The sequence below is a fragment of the Babylonia areolata genome, chromosome 2 (assembly GCF_041734735.1).
Source record: "Babylonia areolata isolate BAREFJ2019XMU chromosome 2, ASM4173473v1, whole genome shotgun sequence".
Taxonomy (NCBI): Eukaryota; Metazoa; Mollusca; class Gastropoda; order Neogastropoda; family Buccinidae; genus Babylonia; species Babylonia areolata.
The window spans coordinates 64,010,158-64,025,439 of NC_134877.1; the positions used below are offsets into that span (position 1 = coordinate 64,010,158).

Genomic DNA, 15,282 nt, shown 5'->3' on the forward strand with positions numbered 1-15,282 from the left:
AAAAAGATAACCTCATCTGTTGCAGCTGCTGCTCTGAACTTCATGATGGATACCATGTTCCTTGAGGAAAACGGCAACCGTGCAGGTGTTCCAGATTTCTGCATCATCGTCACGGACGGCAAGTCCAACGACGCAAATGCAACAGCAGCAGCAGCTGCAGTGGCAAAGCAGCGAGGGATCCGGATGATGGCAGTGGGCATTGGGGATAATGTAGACATGGACGAGCAGAAGGCGATGGCCAGTCCTCCTCACGTCCAGAACGTGTTCACCATCGCTAACTTCTCTGACCTGGCAGATGTCAAGTCTGACTTTCTTCAACAGACGTGTTCTTGTAAGTGTTCTTGGTGTGAAAACATACTATCATAAAAAAATTGTTCAAGGTCCCATAGATTTTTACAGCCATAGCAGCAGTGATTTCATATTCACTGTGTTTAGGGCTCAGCATAGGAAAGATGGGGCCGCAATCCTTTTCCACCAATATACCCTGTATGAAACTGTGGACACTGTGTAACATTTGTTTGCTTCAGAATGAGTGGATTTGAAAGGAAATGTAAACAATGGCAGGTGTTTTAAATGTAAACTTGTCTTCTCGCTTGATATTTGATACTCTAGGGCTGGGATGCATAAGTGGTCTAAGAAGTGCAGCTAGAGTTTTCTGAGGTTTACAGAAGTAAAGTAGACTTTGGAAAATTTTTACCCCAAAGCAGACTTCGTGCTGCTCAGATCACTTCCTCAGCCAACCATGGTTTTGTTCAGACTTTTGTTCATTAAGTTGTTTGTTAACACTATCTTTACTGTATTGTGTGCTTCTGGCTGCATTTTATCTTTTTTTGTTTTTTTTTTTTTTTGTTTCCACATAATGTTTCATAATGCTAGCAAGTGTGTACAAATTTGCATATACATATGCGAAGGTACAAGTGAATGTATATGCGTTTTGCCTCCAATGTCTGGCTGAGGTTAATTTAGCCCAAAGTTGTTGCTGGTTCTTTTCACAAATATGTTATTCTGAAAATGTACATATAACTTTGTTTAAAGTGTGATTACAAACATAACACTGCTTCTGTGCATCTACACCCAGTTTAGAAAATGAAATGACTTCAGAGAGTAGCCTTTCTTGAAGAGATTGTGTTTGGTATTTTTGGGGGTGAGTATATATGTATATTTGTGCATGTGTTTGTGTGTGCATTTGAATGTGCGTCTGTGTGTGTGTTTTCCATTTGATGTTTGTGTGGTTCAAGTGCTTTGAAGGGGAAATTAGCACTTTTGTGTCTGCATATTTGTGCATTTGTTCAGGCGTTTCATTTATATATGTCTGTAAAGTCATTTGAGCGTTTAAAGGTCAAATACTTATGTCTGTTCTACTTACTTTGATAATGTGTTTCAGTTATTTCGGATTTTCTAATCCCGTTCACGTTCAGTGGTAAGTGTGTCTTTTTTTTTCCTTTTGCATTGCATCTCCTGTAGTATTTAATTTAGTTTAATGTTCGTTTGACAGTCCAGAAATTATAATGTGACTTACATGTCTGATAAACACAACACTTATTGTCTTAAAAACTATTTGTGGGAGTTTCTGTCTTCATGTATGCTAGATATGTTACCCTGTTTGCGTTTTTCTTATACACAACAGGATAGATTAAAAAATGATTACCTTGCAGTAATTCTTTTTGGATTGTATTATTAAATTGTGAATTTGTAATTGATCTTTTCTACACATGAATGCTATGATGCATACCACACAGTATAAGACTACACACATACACATTCACAAGTAACCTGCACACATGTACAAGTAACATGTGCACACATACATGTACACAAGAAGCCTATACACATATACACATACACACATATCTCCTGCACACATGCACAGTTACATGTACCCACCCCCCCACCCCCCACACACACACATATGCAAATGAGGTCATACAGGTCGTATGTGTATATCAACACATGTCTACATATAGGTGCACTCAGGAACAGTGGTGATTATGGGTAAGACCTTTTAATCAGCTACTGTCATCGAGGTAGTTGGATTCCAAGCAATTAGGTGATTATTGTTGATGAAACATGATTAATCCCAAAGTCTTACCGTCTGCCTACAATTTTTGACTATGCATAGAAAGTAACTGTTGTATGTGTTTGTGTTCAACTTAAACCCATTCAACCCTATGGAATTTACGGTCTCTGCAGGTTCCCCTGCCATGTTGATGTGGAAAAAGAAGAAAACATACTGAAATTGACAGTTTTTTCCTCCACATTGACATGTGCAGACGCAGCCAGAAATACTGCAGTAGTTAGTTCCCTTTGTGATTTGTGCACATGTAGGAATATGTACACCATTTAGATGAAACGAATTTGATGCCAGGGCATTGCTCGGGCTCAGGGCCAAATGAGTTAAAAGGGCACCTTCCCTGCTCTTGTTTTTTGTCTGAGTTTATGCCTGTATTTCTAATAATTTCTGTCTTCTGTCTGACCTGTTTCCCCCCAGCCGTATTGGAAGAGTTGGCATATTGCATTACAGTATTATTTGTATTTTTATGAACAGGAGACAAGCAGTGCCCTGCTATAAATAGTGTGACACACACTGTAGAAGCAAGTCTCCTTCAAGTTGCAAGAATGCCCTACTACTCTCTGAAGAGCCGTCAGTACATTTGCAAGTAGGTGGATTATAGATAAACCCAGTCAGTTCCAGAATATTACATACATGCGTGAGGTTACAAGTACCTACTTGTTTGATGCAGGCAGTTCTAAAGGGAGCTTGCTTGTTTTGGATGATTTCAAACAGTAATAAACCCTTTGTGAAGAACCTGGAGAAGAACTGCATACCCTTTTGAGTGATTTCCAAATAGTTTGACCTTCTTCTGTTAAGAGTTCAGTTTAGTTACAAGTCAAACTGTTGCTTTTTAAAAGTCATCACTTTCACTCTGTGGTTTTAGCTGTTTGAAAAGACTGAGAGAGTTATCAGCTGGTGAAAATGGCCGGCACAGGCTCTGTAGGAGTTCAGTTTATATTTTGCTTTGATTATTGCCTAGTTGGCATGATAACATAGCTGAACTGACTAGATCCCCAGCCTGTTTTGAAAAAAAAATGGTGTGAAAATGAAAGAGAGAGATATTTCTTGTTTGTTTTCATGAATGTATGAATTCTGACTTTTAAAGAAATATCTGTGGTGATGTTCATGCTGAACCTTGTCAGTCTGTCAGCCATATGTCGTCAGCCTGACGCAAAGAAAACATTCATTTGACCAGCCACCATGACTGAGTGGTGTTAGTGATGTGGACTGACACCAGAAAGAACAGGTTTTTTACCTGTGGCCAACACCTGCCCAGTGCTGAGTGTGCTGTGGACTCAAATGGGAAGACTGGGACCACACAGTCAAGGGTCATCCACTCCATGGATACGTCTTTGGACGTGTTGCTCAAATTTCCTGACCAACACTGCAGATGTCTGTATCTCTCAGCCTGGTTGATGCCAGGATACATAATGAGAGTATGGCCTGTCAAGTAGTCCCAAACTTAAATGGACCCCCATAGCAGCATCTTAATCACCCCCATCATCATTTATCATAAAAGAAATATAGATAAAGTGTCCAAAATTCTTGAGCACCAAAAAACAAAAACAAAACAAAACACAACAACAGATAAAACATACACTCACTTTGTTTACACAAGTGAGTCAAAAAAGAACAAAGATGCATTCTGGGTTGGAATCCCTGTCTTGGCCTTTTTCCCAAGTTTGACTGGGAAAAATGAGTAGCTAGTCATTTGAATGAGATGATAAACTGAAGTTCCATGTGCAGCTTGCACTTGGCACACTGAAAAGAACCTATGGCAACACAAAAGTCATCCTCTGGTAAAATTCTGAAGATGAAATGCACTCTGATAGGTACACAGATGTACATACATATATATATATATATATATATATATATATATATAGATAGATAGATAGATAGATAGATAGATAGATAGGTACACACACACACACACACACACACACACACACACAGTCAGTCATGTCCGACAATGACCATCAGAACAGCAGAGGAGGCAACTGCTGTTCCGACTATTTGAGCTAGAATTTGATTATAGTGGAGAGTGTCTTGCCCAAGTACATCCCCACTCTCTCGGCCAGGGGTTTTAGGACAGTCGGTGTTGGGATGGTTCCCAAAGGCCAACTAGCCCACAAGGCTGCAGCACTAAGAGCCAGTGCAATTTTGCCTCCTAGTTTGAGAGTCATAGTCCTTCACAAAAGACTAAGCTGTAAATAGTTTCCCATTGACTGGAAAAACCATTGATAATACAGCTCTCACTTTGCTGTTGGCCCAAATATAAACTTATGTCAATCTGTGATATAAGCCAAGTGTTGGGTACACACACACACACACACACACACACACACACACACACACACACATATATATATATATATATGTGTGTGTGTGTGTGTATATATATATATATATATATGTATGTATGTATGTATGTATGTATATACACACACATACACATATACATACATACATACATACATACACACATGCCCTCAAGGTCCGACTAGTGTGCTGGGTTAAGTTGCTGGTCAGGCATCTGCATAGCAGATGCAGAAAAGTGTAATGGATTTATTTGAAGGCTGTGATGCTCTGTTGCTGGTCAGGCAGGTGAAGTGTAAATGGATTTGTTTAAACACTGTGATGCTCGGTTGCTGGTCAGGCAGGTGAAGTGTATATGGATTTGTTTGAATGCTGTGATGTTTCTTTGAGAAACTGAATTTGAAACTTTGTGGTTTCATTTGATTCCCTCAGTAAGCCCCTGGCCATCCTGTGGGACACTTCAGACTGTGGGGAAGATGAAGAGGCTCACGTGGAGCACCTAAACAGGATGCTGGTGGCTACACGCCAACAGGTGTGCCACCAGCAGGAGCCCCAGGGAGAGTGCAACATACGTGCCGCCACCAGCTGTCTGCAGGAACTAGCCAATTCCTTCCTGCTTCCCGCCGTGTCGCCATGCTCGTGAGTCTGCTCGTTGACCTGTTTAATCATGAGCCTGAAAATTACAGCGAGTGCTTCCTCAGTTCCTGATTCAACTAGACAAACAGGGTGCAGTCTCTCTGAGTCAGCTTGTTTTGAGATGCTTCCAGTGGACTTATCCTGTTTGCACTTCTGGTATATATGCAGTATACAATGTTGTGTCTTTTGTATGTTATTAATTTTTGTTTGTTGTTTTTTATGGGTTTTTTTTTTTTCTTTTCTTCTTCCAAATGTATGTTGGTGAAGTTGGTACAGCCAATGCAATTAAATGTGAGTATAATGCTAAATGTTGTTCATATTTGTAATGTGTAACATTTTCATGTATCCCCTCATGGTTTCCTGAAATGAACACATCTTGTCTTTATGTCAGGGATCACACCTGAGTAAAGGTTGAATTACACCCATTAAGGCAGTGAATTCAAAATCTACTGTGTCAATGGCTCGGCATATAAGGCAGGATCCAGTTCAGTTCTCTCCTGCCATTTTAGCCTTCCTCTGCCAAAGTCAGGTACTCATTGACACCCGGGTGGAGCGAGAAAAGTTGAAGAAAACTGCCTTTCCCAAGTACTCGACACATTGCTGAAACAGGGCATCATACCCTGATCACTGGTGAACCATTCCATTCCATTCCATTCATTCTCCTGCCCGGGATGGGCGTAGAGGAGACATGAGGGACGATTCCGTAGTCAGACGACGCCATCCGGTTCTATCTTCTGCCTGTCGTATCAGCGTAGCGCTATCCATATTGGTCCATTCCTTGATGTTGTCCATCCAGCATTTGGCTTGCCTTCCTCTTCGCCTACCACCCTCTAGCGTTCCCTGTAGAACTGTCTTTTGCAGTGAATTGTGGCGTGTCACATGCCCGAACCATGACAGCTTCCTCCTTTTGACCACTGCTAAGAGTGGTTCCAGTGGACCCGCTAGCATAGTTATTTGGCTCTTGACAAAGTCATTGGTCTTTCTGTCCTTCCATGAGATTCCAAGCAATCGTCTGAAGCATTTTGTCTCAAACGTCTGGACTTTCCTAGTAGTCTCTGCTGTTAAAGTCCAACTTTCACATCCATACAGCAGTATGGATAGCACCAGGGATCGGTACAGTTTGATCTTTGTTGGAAAGCTGATCTCTCTGCTCTTCCAAATCTTGCTGAGCTTAGCCATTGCTGATGTTGCGATCGCTATCCTAATCTTTATTTCAGTTGTTGAGCGACCGTCGTTTGTGAGGGTGGAGCCGAGATATTTGAAAGCATCCACTTCTTCAAGTTGTTGTCCGTTCATGAAGATTTGAGCTTGGGTGTTGGTTGAGCTGTTTACCAACACTTTGCTTTTCTCGGTGCTCACTTCCATCCCGTATGCACCTGCTCTTCCTTCTAGTCTCTTGGTGAGGTCTTGTAGTTTCACTGGTGAACAGTGGATTATAACTCATGAGAACCTTGTTTCTTCTGTTTCAGTATGCCAATTTCATCTTAGAATCAAAAGGTGGCAAAAATAATCTCAGTATGTTTTGATATTGAGCCTGTAAGCACAGCGCTACGATATGTTCATAGTATAGTGTATGTGTATGAATGCATATATTTTGATTCATACATTTACAGTGCCTTATAAAATATTTTGTTACACTCACCTTCATATAGGTCTTGGCTTGTCATAAATAAATTCATTAATTCATTCATTAATGCTCTTATTCATTTGTTCATTCAATCATTCATTTATTGACACATTCCTTCCTTCATTCATAAATGCATTAATTTATTTGTCCATTCTTTCATCTGTTCTTTTATTCATTTGTTTGTTCACTCACTTGTTTGTTCTTTTGTTCGGTTGTTCATTCATTAAAATTTTGTTCATTCATTCATTCATTCATTCATTCATTCATTCACTCACTCACTCAGTGTTGTTTCCCTACAGTCTAATTAATTCATCAATCCATCTATCCATTTGGTCATTCATTCATTCATTTGTCCATTCATTCATCAGTTCATTCATTCATTTTTTCATTCATTCAGCCAGTCAGTCTTGTTTCCCTGCAGGCTGTACAGCAGTGTGGAGGTGTGCGTGCTGCACAACACGATAAGGTGCCCAGAGGCAGCCGCCTTTCCCCTCACCCACAGCCTGATCCGCTGGAAGAAGGCAGCCGAGTCAACCTGCTGCCACGGCCGCTGTGACCCTGCAGAGGCCGTGCTTTGCTACATGGATGTCCACCACATGGCCAAGAGTCCCGCCCCTGACTGGGAGGGCATTTGTTCGTAAGTGGACATCACTGTTTTTGGTGTGTGTGTGTGTGTGTATGTGTGTGTATGTATATGTGTGTGTTCGTTCGTTCTTTACTTAGCGGCTTTTCACTATTAGTGACATCAGACTATTTCAAATGATTTTTTAAAATATTTTTATAAAGGATGGGGTAAAGAAGTGAAATCAGGAAAACAGAAAAGGTAGAAAACTACCAAGAAATGCAAAACTAAAGATACAGTTGAATTTAACAGTAACAGTTATATAATGATAATGATAACTAAAACCATTAACACAATTCTGAAGTACATTTAAGAAATGTAGAAATAGCGCTATGAACTAGTGTGTATGTGTGTGTGTGTGTTGGCATTTTCTCAGCTTCAGCAAGTGAGGTAGAAACCAAGCTTTGAAGAATGGCATTTGTCATTTGGTGAGAGGTCAGAGGTCAAGGTCTTCACTTGTCTGAAAGGGATTTTGCTGTGAATTTTATATCAAAGCTACTAGCTTTTGTATCTTCAGAAAATATCATAATGTGACGGGGTGGTAAGGTGGTGTTAGAGAAGGTGAAGACAGGTAGAAGGTGTTAGCAGAAGAGAGCTGCAGCCAGGCAAGGTAGACTCGGGAAGGCAGTGCGCTGGTTTTCTTCTTTTATTCTTTCATTCTTCCAGGCCAGGAGAGTTCTCTCCTTGTCTGGCACTCGCTCACTCCTTATATTCTGTTCCGCCGAACCGCAAAGCCAGCGCCGCGAAGCAACTCACGAAACCGGCCCTCCGCGAGCCTTGAGGGGCCAAGCTTGTGTTTGTTTGACCAATTTTAGCGGCTTCTGACTTTTGGCTCAGGGAACTAACATAGACATATTATATATCACACAAAACTACAAGAGACGAGCATTTTCTTAAGCTAAACCATTTTCTACAAAATTAATGTAGTTAAAAACTGTAAACAAAAAGAGTCACTGAATGAACGAGCTTTTAACGAGTTCATGTATCATTTTTGTACATTACAACAATTAATACGTCACAATATGTAATATAATTGCAACAATTAAGTAACTGAACATCCTGAATTTCCAACTATATAAAAATCATCTATAAAATCTGCTTCTAGAGTAAAGATTTTTTATGTAAAAATTCAAGAGAAAACTCAGCGGATAGCTCCCGTGTCGGCACCGCTTGGCGGTGCTTTTGGCACTTGTGATCGACAATGAAATACTTCGTTTAAACCAACTACACCACAATTATACATGCACGATACTAATCAGATTGATAACAGAAATGCAAACATCTGCAAGACACGATATAAAAATGTGTAGGTATTGTAAAAACGTATTTTGCTCAAATCGGCACTGACGAATTCCAATGGCTTGAAGAAGAGATAGTTTTGTGGCGCCGAAATGCCGTCAGACATTTCGTACCATCGCATGCCTATAACTTAGGTGTACACGGAAAGCAGTACACGAGAAGAAGGCTTAATCATTTACATTTTAATGCACATTCTAAATTCCACGGCAACTATATCGATTTATAGAAAACGAAGGTATTTTGTATGTTTCAACTGAGTGGATTTCGAAGATCGCGCCAAAACTCATTCACATAAATATTAGTTTAAAAAAGTTATAGGCTTTCTGGCCAAATGATATCATTACAGTTGAGAAGTATGATCGTTCTGAAGTTCCATAACACAAAACTATAATCTCATCTACAAGGAAGTGTTTATAATTTAACAAATTGATGAAAATCATCATACGGTTCCCTGTAAAGGGAGATAACTTGTGACCGATTTACAACTTCCTTAGTAACCTTCGGCGAGTCACAAACGTCGTCTGCTAAGCTGGCCCAACGAAGATCGTAGCCAACCCGGCTACAAATCTGTTTGAGTAAAAAGAGTGAACACAGCAGGGAAGCTTCCCGACTTGGGAGACGCTAGAGTTGAACATGTATTTCAATAGGAAAATAGATAATTGTAAAACTGCGTGTACGATGGGGATGGAGGAAAATAAAGGATTCTAATCTTTAAACACATGATTTTGATATTTCTGCAGGAATGGTCAGATTCTAGAAGTGAGTGTGTGTTGTGTATGGATCATATTTTATTTTATGTTAATGTTTTACGCAAACCTAGGATCATGCATTTGCTTTTCTGTTTTCTTCTGTTTTTGACAACAGATGTGTTGTAGCTTATATATATCAGTGCGCACGCATCAACATCTCTGTGAAAATGGAACTGGGTGTGTTGTGTGTTTGTGAATATAGTTCTCTGGAGGCCAGTACACAGTGTGCTGAAAGGAACGTGTTGGGCTGTGACCGCTGCCAGAAGGACACCATCAAGACCATTGGCGGCAAAATCAATGCCCAGCTGGCAAAGACGTGCAGAGACCCGCCAGACATCAAGTGCCGAGCTCTGGCTGCACTGGAGTGCAAGGAGAAGCTGACCAGCTACAGAGACAGCGTCAGTGGAAATGCGGATGGCTTGTTGTGCCTGTGAGTCAGTCATATGGCCCTCTTTTTCTTTTTTTTGTTTTTGTTTTTGTTTACTTCAGTTCAAAGTTGTCATGTACACACACATACACGCATGCACACACTCATGCACGCATGTGCGCACACACACGCGCACACACACACACACACACACTCACAAACACACACACGCACATCCACGCCTACACTTTTACACAGTTTGTTGTGTTTGTAAGGTAGTGAAATATTGTTGAATTGTTTAATGAAATGATAATGTGTAGTTATTTTTCTGTAATCATACAGTTAGTAAATACAGATATTGATGCAAATATATGCCTACATTTCTGCGTTCGTTGCCAGGCTTGCCTCCTTCATACTTACCATATATTAATTTCGTTAGTTAAAAAAAAAAGATGAAAAAAACCTTCCAGTGTTAGAAAAAAGCAGATGGCGCTTCAATCTTTGAATTAGTTTTAGGAATTCATGCCATAGTATTTTTGTATCTGCTCTCTTCAGTAAAAAAAAAACAAAAAAAATCTGTATTAGAGAAAAATATACCTTGTTGTCTCTGTTTTGATAATTCTAACCAGCAGATACATTTGCCTTGTCTCTCAAGTACTGTTTGGTTACTCATCTGCTACTTTGAATACGAATGTTTCTGTTGATTTCAATGTTCCATTGTCATTAATTCAAGTTTGAATGCATTGATATAGTTATTCTTTTATACATAAGATATTAGTGCATACATTTCTGATAGTTGTATTTTTAGTTGAGTAGAAATATATTAATGTATACTTGTTTGATTGTTATGCATTTCTGTAGATTATCATTTGCTCCCATTTTTGGAATTGAAATTTGATTTGGTTTAGTGTATGTGCATCAGTTCACACACTTTGACACCTCCTTGAAACTTGAAGCTGAAGCTGAAACTTGCCTGATGCTGTTTTTCCAGGAAAGTGTTTGAAGCCAGAAAATGCATCGCAGAGCTGACTGTGGAGTGCGACAGTGCCACCAGACTCAGCATTGAGATTGAGCTGGAGGAAATAGTGGTCTCTCTTAGGGGAGAATCCTGCAGCAAGGACAAAATCCTGCCTGTCTGCTTTGAGACTCTAAGGGACCGTGTGGCCACTATCCTGTTGTTTGATCCTCTGGACCACTCTGACCCGGCCTACAAGTACAAACCAGAATCTCAGGACACTGAAGATAATGACTATCCAAATTCCAAAAAGTCTGGCTCCAAAGGTAAAAGTAAAAAGCACTCAGCTGAGAAAGATAAAAGTGGCCCAGGAAAGTCCGGCTCCAAAGGATCGCAGGATACTAAAGACAGGGATGGTGGCTCCAAGAAGAAGAGCGATTCTAAGTCTAAAAATTCCAAAGATAAAAGTGCCAAGCACTCAGCTGATAAAGATAAAAGTGGCCCAGGTAAATCTCAGTCAGGAAAAGACAGTGGCAAAAAATCAGAAAAAGACAGTGGCAAACACTCGAAGAAAGACAGCGGCAAACACTCAAAGAAAGACAGCAGCAAAGATTCCAAAGAGTCTTGGTCTGTGGAAGAAGTGGAAGAAATTGATTTCCCCAGTACGTACTTGGGGAAAATCTGCAGAGAGGCGCAGATGGCATACGTGTGTGTCTCTGAGACTCTGAAGGAGTTCCCTCCCTTGGCTATGCATGGTCTTGCTGACGTCCTGGAGACCACTTGGAAATTGGCATGGATGAGATGTGAAGGTAACAGTAACATTGTGTGTGTATGTGTATGTGTGTATCCTCATCTGTCATTTGCCTCCTGCAGTTTGATCTATTTTTATTATTGACTTTGGATAATCAGTCATATTGTTTACTAGTAAACCTCCTCCTTTAATGCATTTGATTTCATCTACCAGACATTGTGGAACCGTTGACCTGCTACATCTGTGACAACACCACAGATAACGAGGTGTGCAACAGAAACAGACCTGTGGAATGTGGTGCCAAGTTTCAGGTGAGGGCAAACTGCTCCCATTTTGCTGTTACTTCTGCACTTCTCTTTGTCAATTTGGCTTATGCAGGCATCTTGCATCTAGTCATTTGGATGAGATGATAAACGGAGATCCTGTGTGTAGCATACACGGCAAAAAGAGAGTTGTCCCTGGCATGTGTGTGTGTGTGTGTGTGTGTGTGTGTGTGTGTGTGTGTGAAGTCTGACTGAATGACATAGGAAACAAATTGCGTTTGGCTGTGAACACCAGTGTGTGTGACCACGTGTGTGTGTGAATTAAAATCATGTGCTGGTTTTTGTTTTGTTTATGTTTGTTTTATGTTTATTTTGTGTGTTGTGCACAACAGGTAGTTATGTATCTGTTTTGTCCTGTGGCTTTTTTTCCTTCTGTGTTTATGAGCTGCAACTCCCATGTTCACCTGTATGTACTAGTGGGCTTTTATTTGTATGACTGACAGCCATACTCTGTTTTGGAGGGGGGGTTGGGGGGGGGGGTTGCATGCTGGGTATGTTTTTGTTTCCATAACCCAGTGATCACTGACATGATTTACAGGATCTTCAGCATGTGTATTTGATCTTTTGAGTGCATATACACACGAAGAGGGTTCAGGCACAAGCAGGTCTGCACATATGTTGATCTGGCAGATCAGAAAAAATCTCCACCCCTAACTCATTCCCGATACCGGGAATCAAACTTGGGCGAAAATCCAGCATTCTAACCATTCTGCCACTGCAGCTGTCTGTTGTTTTTAATTCTCATTATTTTGTTGTGTCAGTGTCTGCACATGCACACTGTATGTTACAGCCAAACTTTCTCTCTTGTGTGTGCAGATGTGCGAGACCAGGGTGCACAGTGACGAAGACGGGGTGGTGCTCAACATAGAGAAGAGCTGTGTCTTTCCATTTGAGTGCAAACCAGGCTGTAAGGATAATATCTGCACTTATTGCTGTGACAGTGAAGGCTGCAACAAACCTGATGACGGCCCCCTCATAGGTAACATGCTGCCTTTGTTGTGTACACATTCAGCAGTTTCAGTTTCAAGGAGATGTTAGAGCATGTGGACAGATCCATATACTCTACACCACATCTGCTGTGAAAAAGAAAAAAAGATGGGATCCGAAAGATGGTAGACTATGTCTGAGTAGGATGAAACCAGAGGAAACTCTGGTGGAGGTCCGCAGTGATTCTGACGTGTAAATCATTCATCAAACGTGGGTACATTGGTGAATGACTGATTGAGCCATCTTATAGCTGATCCCTCTTACGTTTCCCACAGGGTAACAAGGGAAAGTCAGGAAATAATGTAGATGACTGGGCAGCAAAGGAAAAAAAGTTTCCCTCAGGATAGCTGGCATCAGTATGCAGTTTTATCCGGTAAAGTGAATGATTGAAGGCCTTCGGGATGAAACGCATTCAGAAACAGGCACACTTATAACTTAAAGCGGTGATTGCGGAAATATTGAGGTTGTTTTGTTGTTTAGCCTTTTTATTTCTTCAGCTCTTTGAACTACAAGAAAAGTGACAGAAATAATTAGAACCATTGGCTTAATTTTAAGATATAATTTATAGAAAACAACATTATGATCCAAATTATTGTCAGTTTCTTGTAACAGTGTCAAAGAAATGTGCAACAGACGAGGTGACCTCGAGGACTGTATTTGTTATGGGACAGAGATACCAGAACGTATTATCATACATCTGTACACCAGTGATCCATGGTGTTCATGCACACTCATGCAAGCACTCACACACAAATGCATGTGCTCATACACACACACACACACACACACACACACACACACACACACACTGTACACACATGACGAAAAGGACAGTTCCATTTTCTGCTAAATAAACTGCTTAATTTCAGGGCATAATATGCCCGGATATCATGCGCACTTGTTTTGGTGAGGTTGCAGTTAAGCATATCATTTTTGGCTCTGAGTTGATGAACCTCACCTGCATAAAAGTGTATCTTAAAAAGTCAGAATATTCATGTTTTTACTCATTATCAGTTATTTCTCTTGTTCATTTAACAACTTCCCTTTTACATAGACTGTTCAGTGATTTCCTTTAATTGTACTTACATTTATTTCAGATATTCATCTTTGATTCCATCCTGTTTCTACCCAGTTCCCCTCAACTCACCATACAATCCCTCCTCTTCTCCTACCTTATTTATTTGTTTGTTTCTGAATGATAACATTCAGATGTGAAAATTGATAGTTTAAAAAAATGTTAACAATCACCAGTACGTGTGACAGGACAATAAACAAAATTTCTCCTCCTCCTTTTCAGGCACATGCGATCTGTTGGAGGTGAGTGGATGTCTGTCGGAGATGACGACTGCCATGTTGGAAACTGACACCGTCAATTGCAGGTAAGACATACACCATCACGATTCCAGAACATCTCTTCCCCATCATCTGCACTCTCTCTTTTTCTCTATCTCTTTCTCTCTCTCTCTCTCTCTCTCTCGTGGTCATTGTTATGTTATTTTCTAGGGTTGATAGTTGGAGAATAATACAAACTCAACACTCCATGCGTCGGTTCATGTCTTTAATCCAACCATATCCGGGGAAGAGCCGTTCCCTTCTAGTGATCTCCCCAAGTCACTTACAATAACATGAACCAAATAAGACAAATGTTACATCCCCCTTATTTTGTAGAGATTTTGTATAAATTTTGCTCCATGCAATTAAAGTCTTTCTGAATGCAAGCAAAAACAAAATTACACTTTTAACTTGAACTTCAAGTCTAAAATTTGCTAGCTGCAAGTAAACAAACACAAAAGTTGCACTAGAAATTTAAAACTGCCTAAACTTTGGCACAAGGATTTCACAAGACAGAACTCATAATACTGTTACACAATGGGATGGGCGAAGGCATGCAGGCCTTGGGGCAAAGAAAACAATGTCATCATTGATCAGCAAAACAAGTAAACCAAAAGTCCATGAAATTTCACTTTGTTTCATATCTTTCCTAGTGAAATAATGCAGTGCTTGGTTTCAGGTGTGTCCGAGTATTACAAGTCCAACTTTTGGGGTTGGGGGGTGGGGGTGGGGTGTTCACTGTCCGACCACTGCTGGTCTAGTGAGGCTGGTGGTGGAGGCAGTCTGTTGTTCCTTGGTGCTTGGTCTCGGTGGTGATGCAGGCGGTGTGGCGGCTTGTTGCTCAGGTCGTGGTGCTGGTGAGGGTGCAGGAGCTGGCGTTGTTGCTGGTATTGGTCTCAGATGACATCGGTTCCTTCTTAATGAGGCACCGTTTGCAGTCTGTTTGTTGCATGACTTATGTGCGTTGGTCTGCGTCACTTTGGCGGGTTGCCATTTGCCATTGTCCTGCTGGACTGCAGTGTGGTCTCCGGTCTTCAGAGGAGACATCTGCTGGGCCGTCCTGTCGTAGTAGAACTTCTGGCGTTGTTGGATCTTCTCCTGTTGTTTCTGGAAACTCAAACGACTGGTGGTCTGGGGCTGCAGCAGCTTTTGGTGGGAGAATGGACCTCAGTTTCCGGCCCATTAGTAGCTGTGCAGGGGAAGCCATGTTGTTGATGAGGCTGTTTCTGTATTTCAGTATGCTCAGCAAGCTGTTGCAATGG

At 40.9% G+C, this 15,282-nt stretch overlaps 1 protein-coding gene across 2 annotated transcripts in view; it reads left to right on the forward strand.

Annotated features, from left to right (window-relative positions):
* The window catches only part of LOC143276085 (uncharacterized), a 146,263-nt gene that overhangs the window by 33,715 nt on the left and 97,266 nt on the right, over window positions 1–15,282 (forward strand). For both annotated transcript variants that reach the window (XM_076580478.1, XM_076580486.1), the window contains exons 24-33: window positions 26–331; window positions 1,385–1,420; window positions 2,546–2,657; window positions 4,805–5,011; window positions 7,057–7,272; window positions 9,508–9,735; window positions 10,664–11,436; window positions 11,592–11,689; window positions 12,518–12,680; window positions 13,986–14,067. In XM_076580478.1, the coding sequence (XP_076436593.1) occupies window positions 26–331; window positions 1,385–1,420; window positions 2,546–2,657; window positions 4,805–5,011; window positions 7,057–7,272; window positions 9,508–9,735; window positions 10,664–11,436; window positions 11,592–11,689; window positions 12,518–12,680; window positions 13,986–14,067 (2,221 nt within the window). The remainder of the gene's footprint in view (window positions 1–25; window positions 332–1,384; window positions 1,421–2,545; window positions 2,658–4,804; window positions 5,012–7,056; window positions 7,273–9,507; window positions 9,736–10,663; window positions 11,437–11,591; window positions 11,690–12,517; window positions 12,681–13,985; window positions 14,068–15,282) is intronic.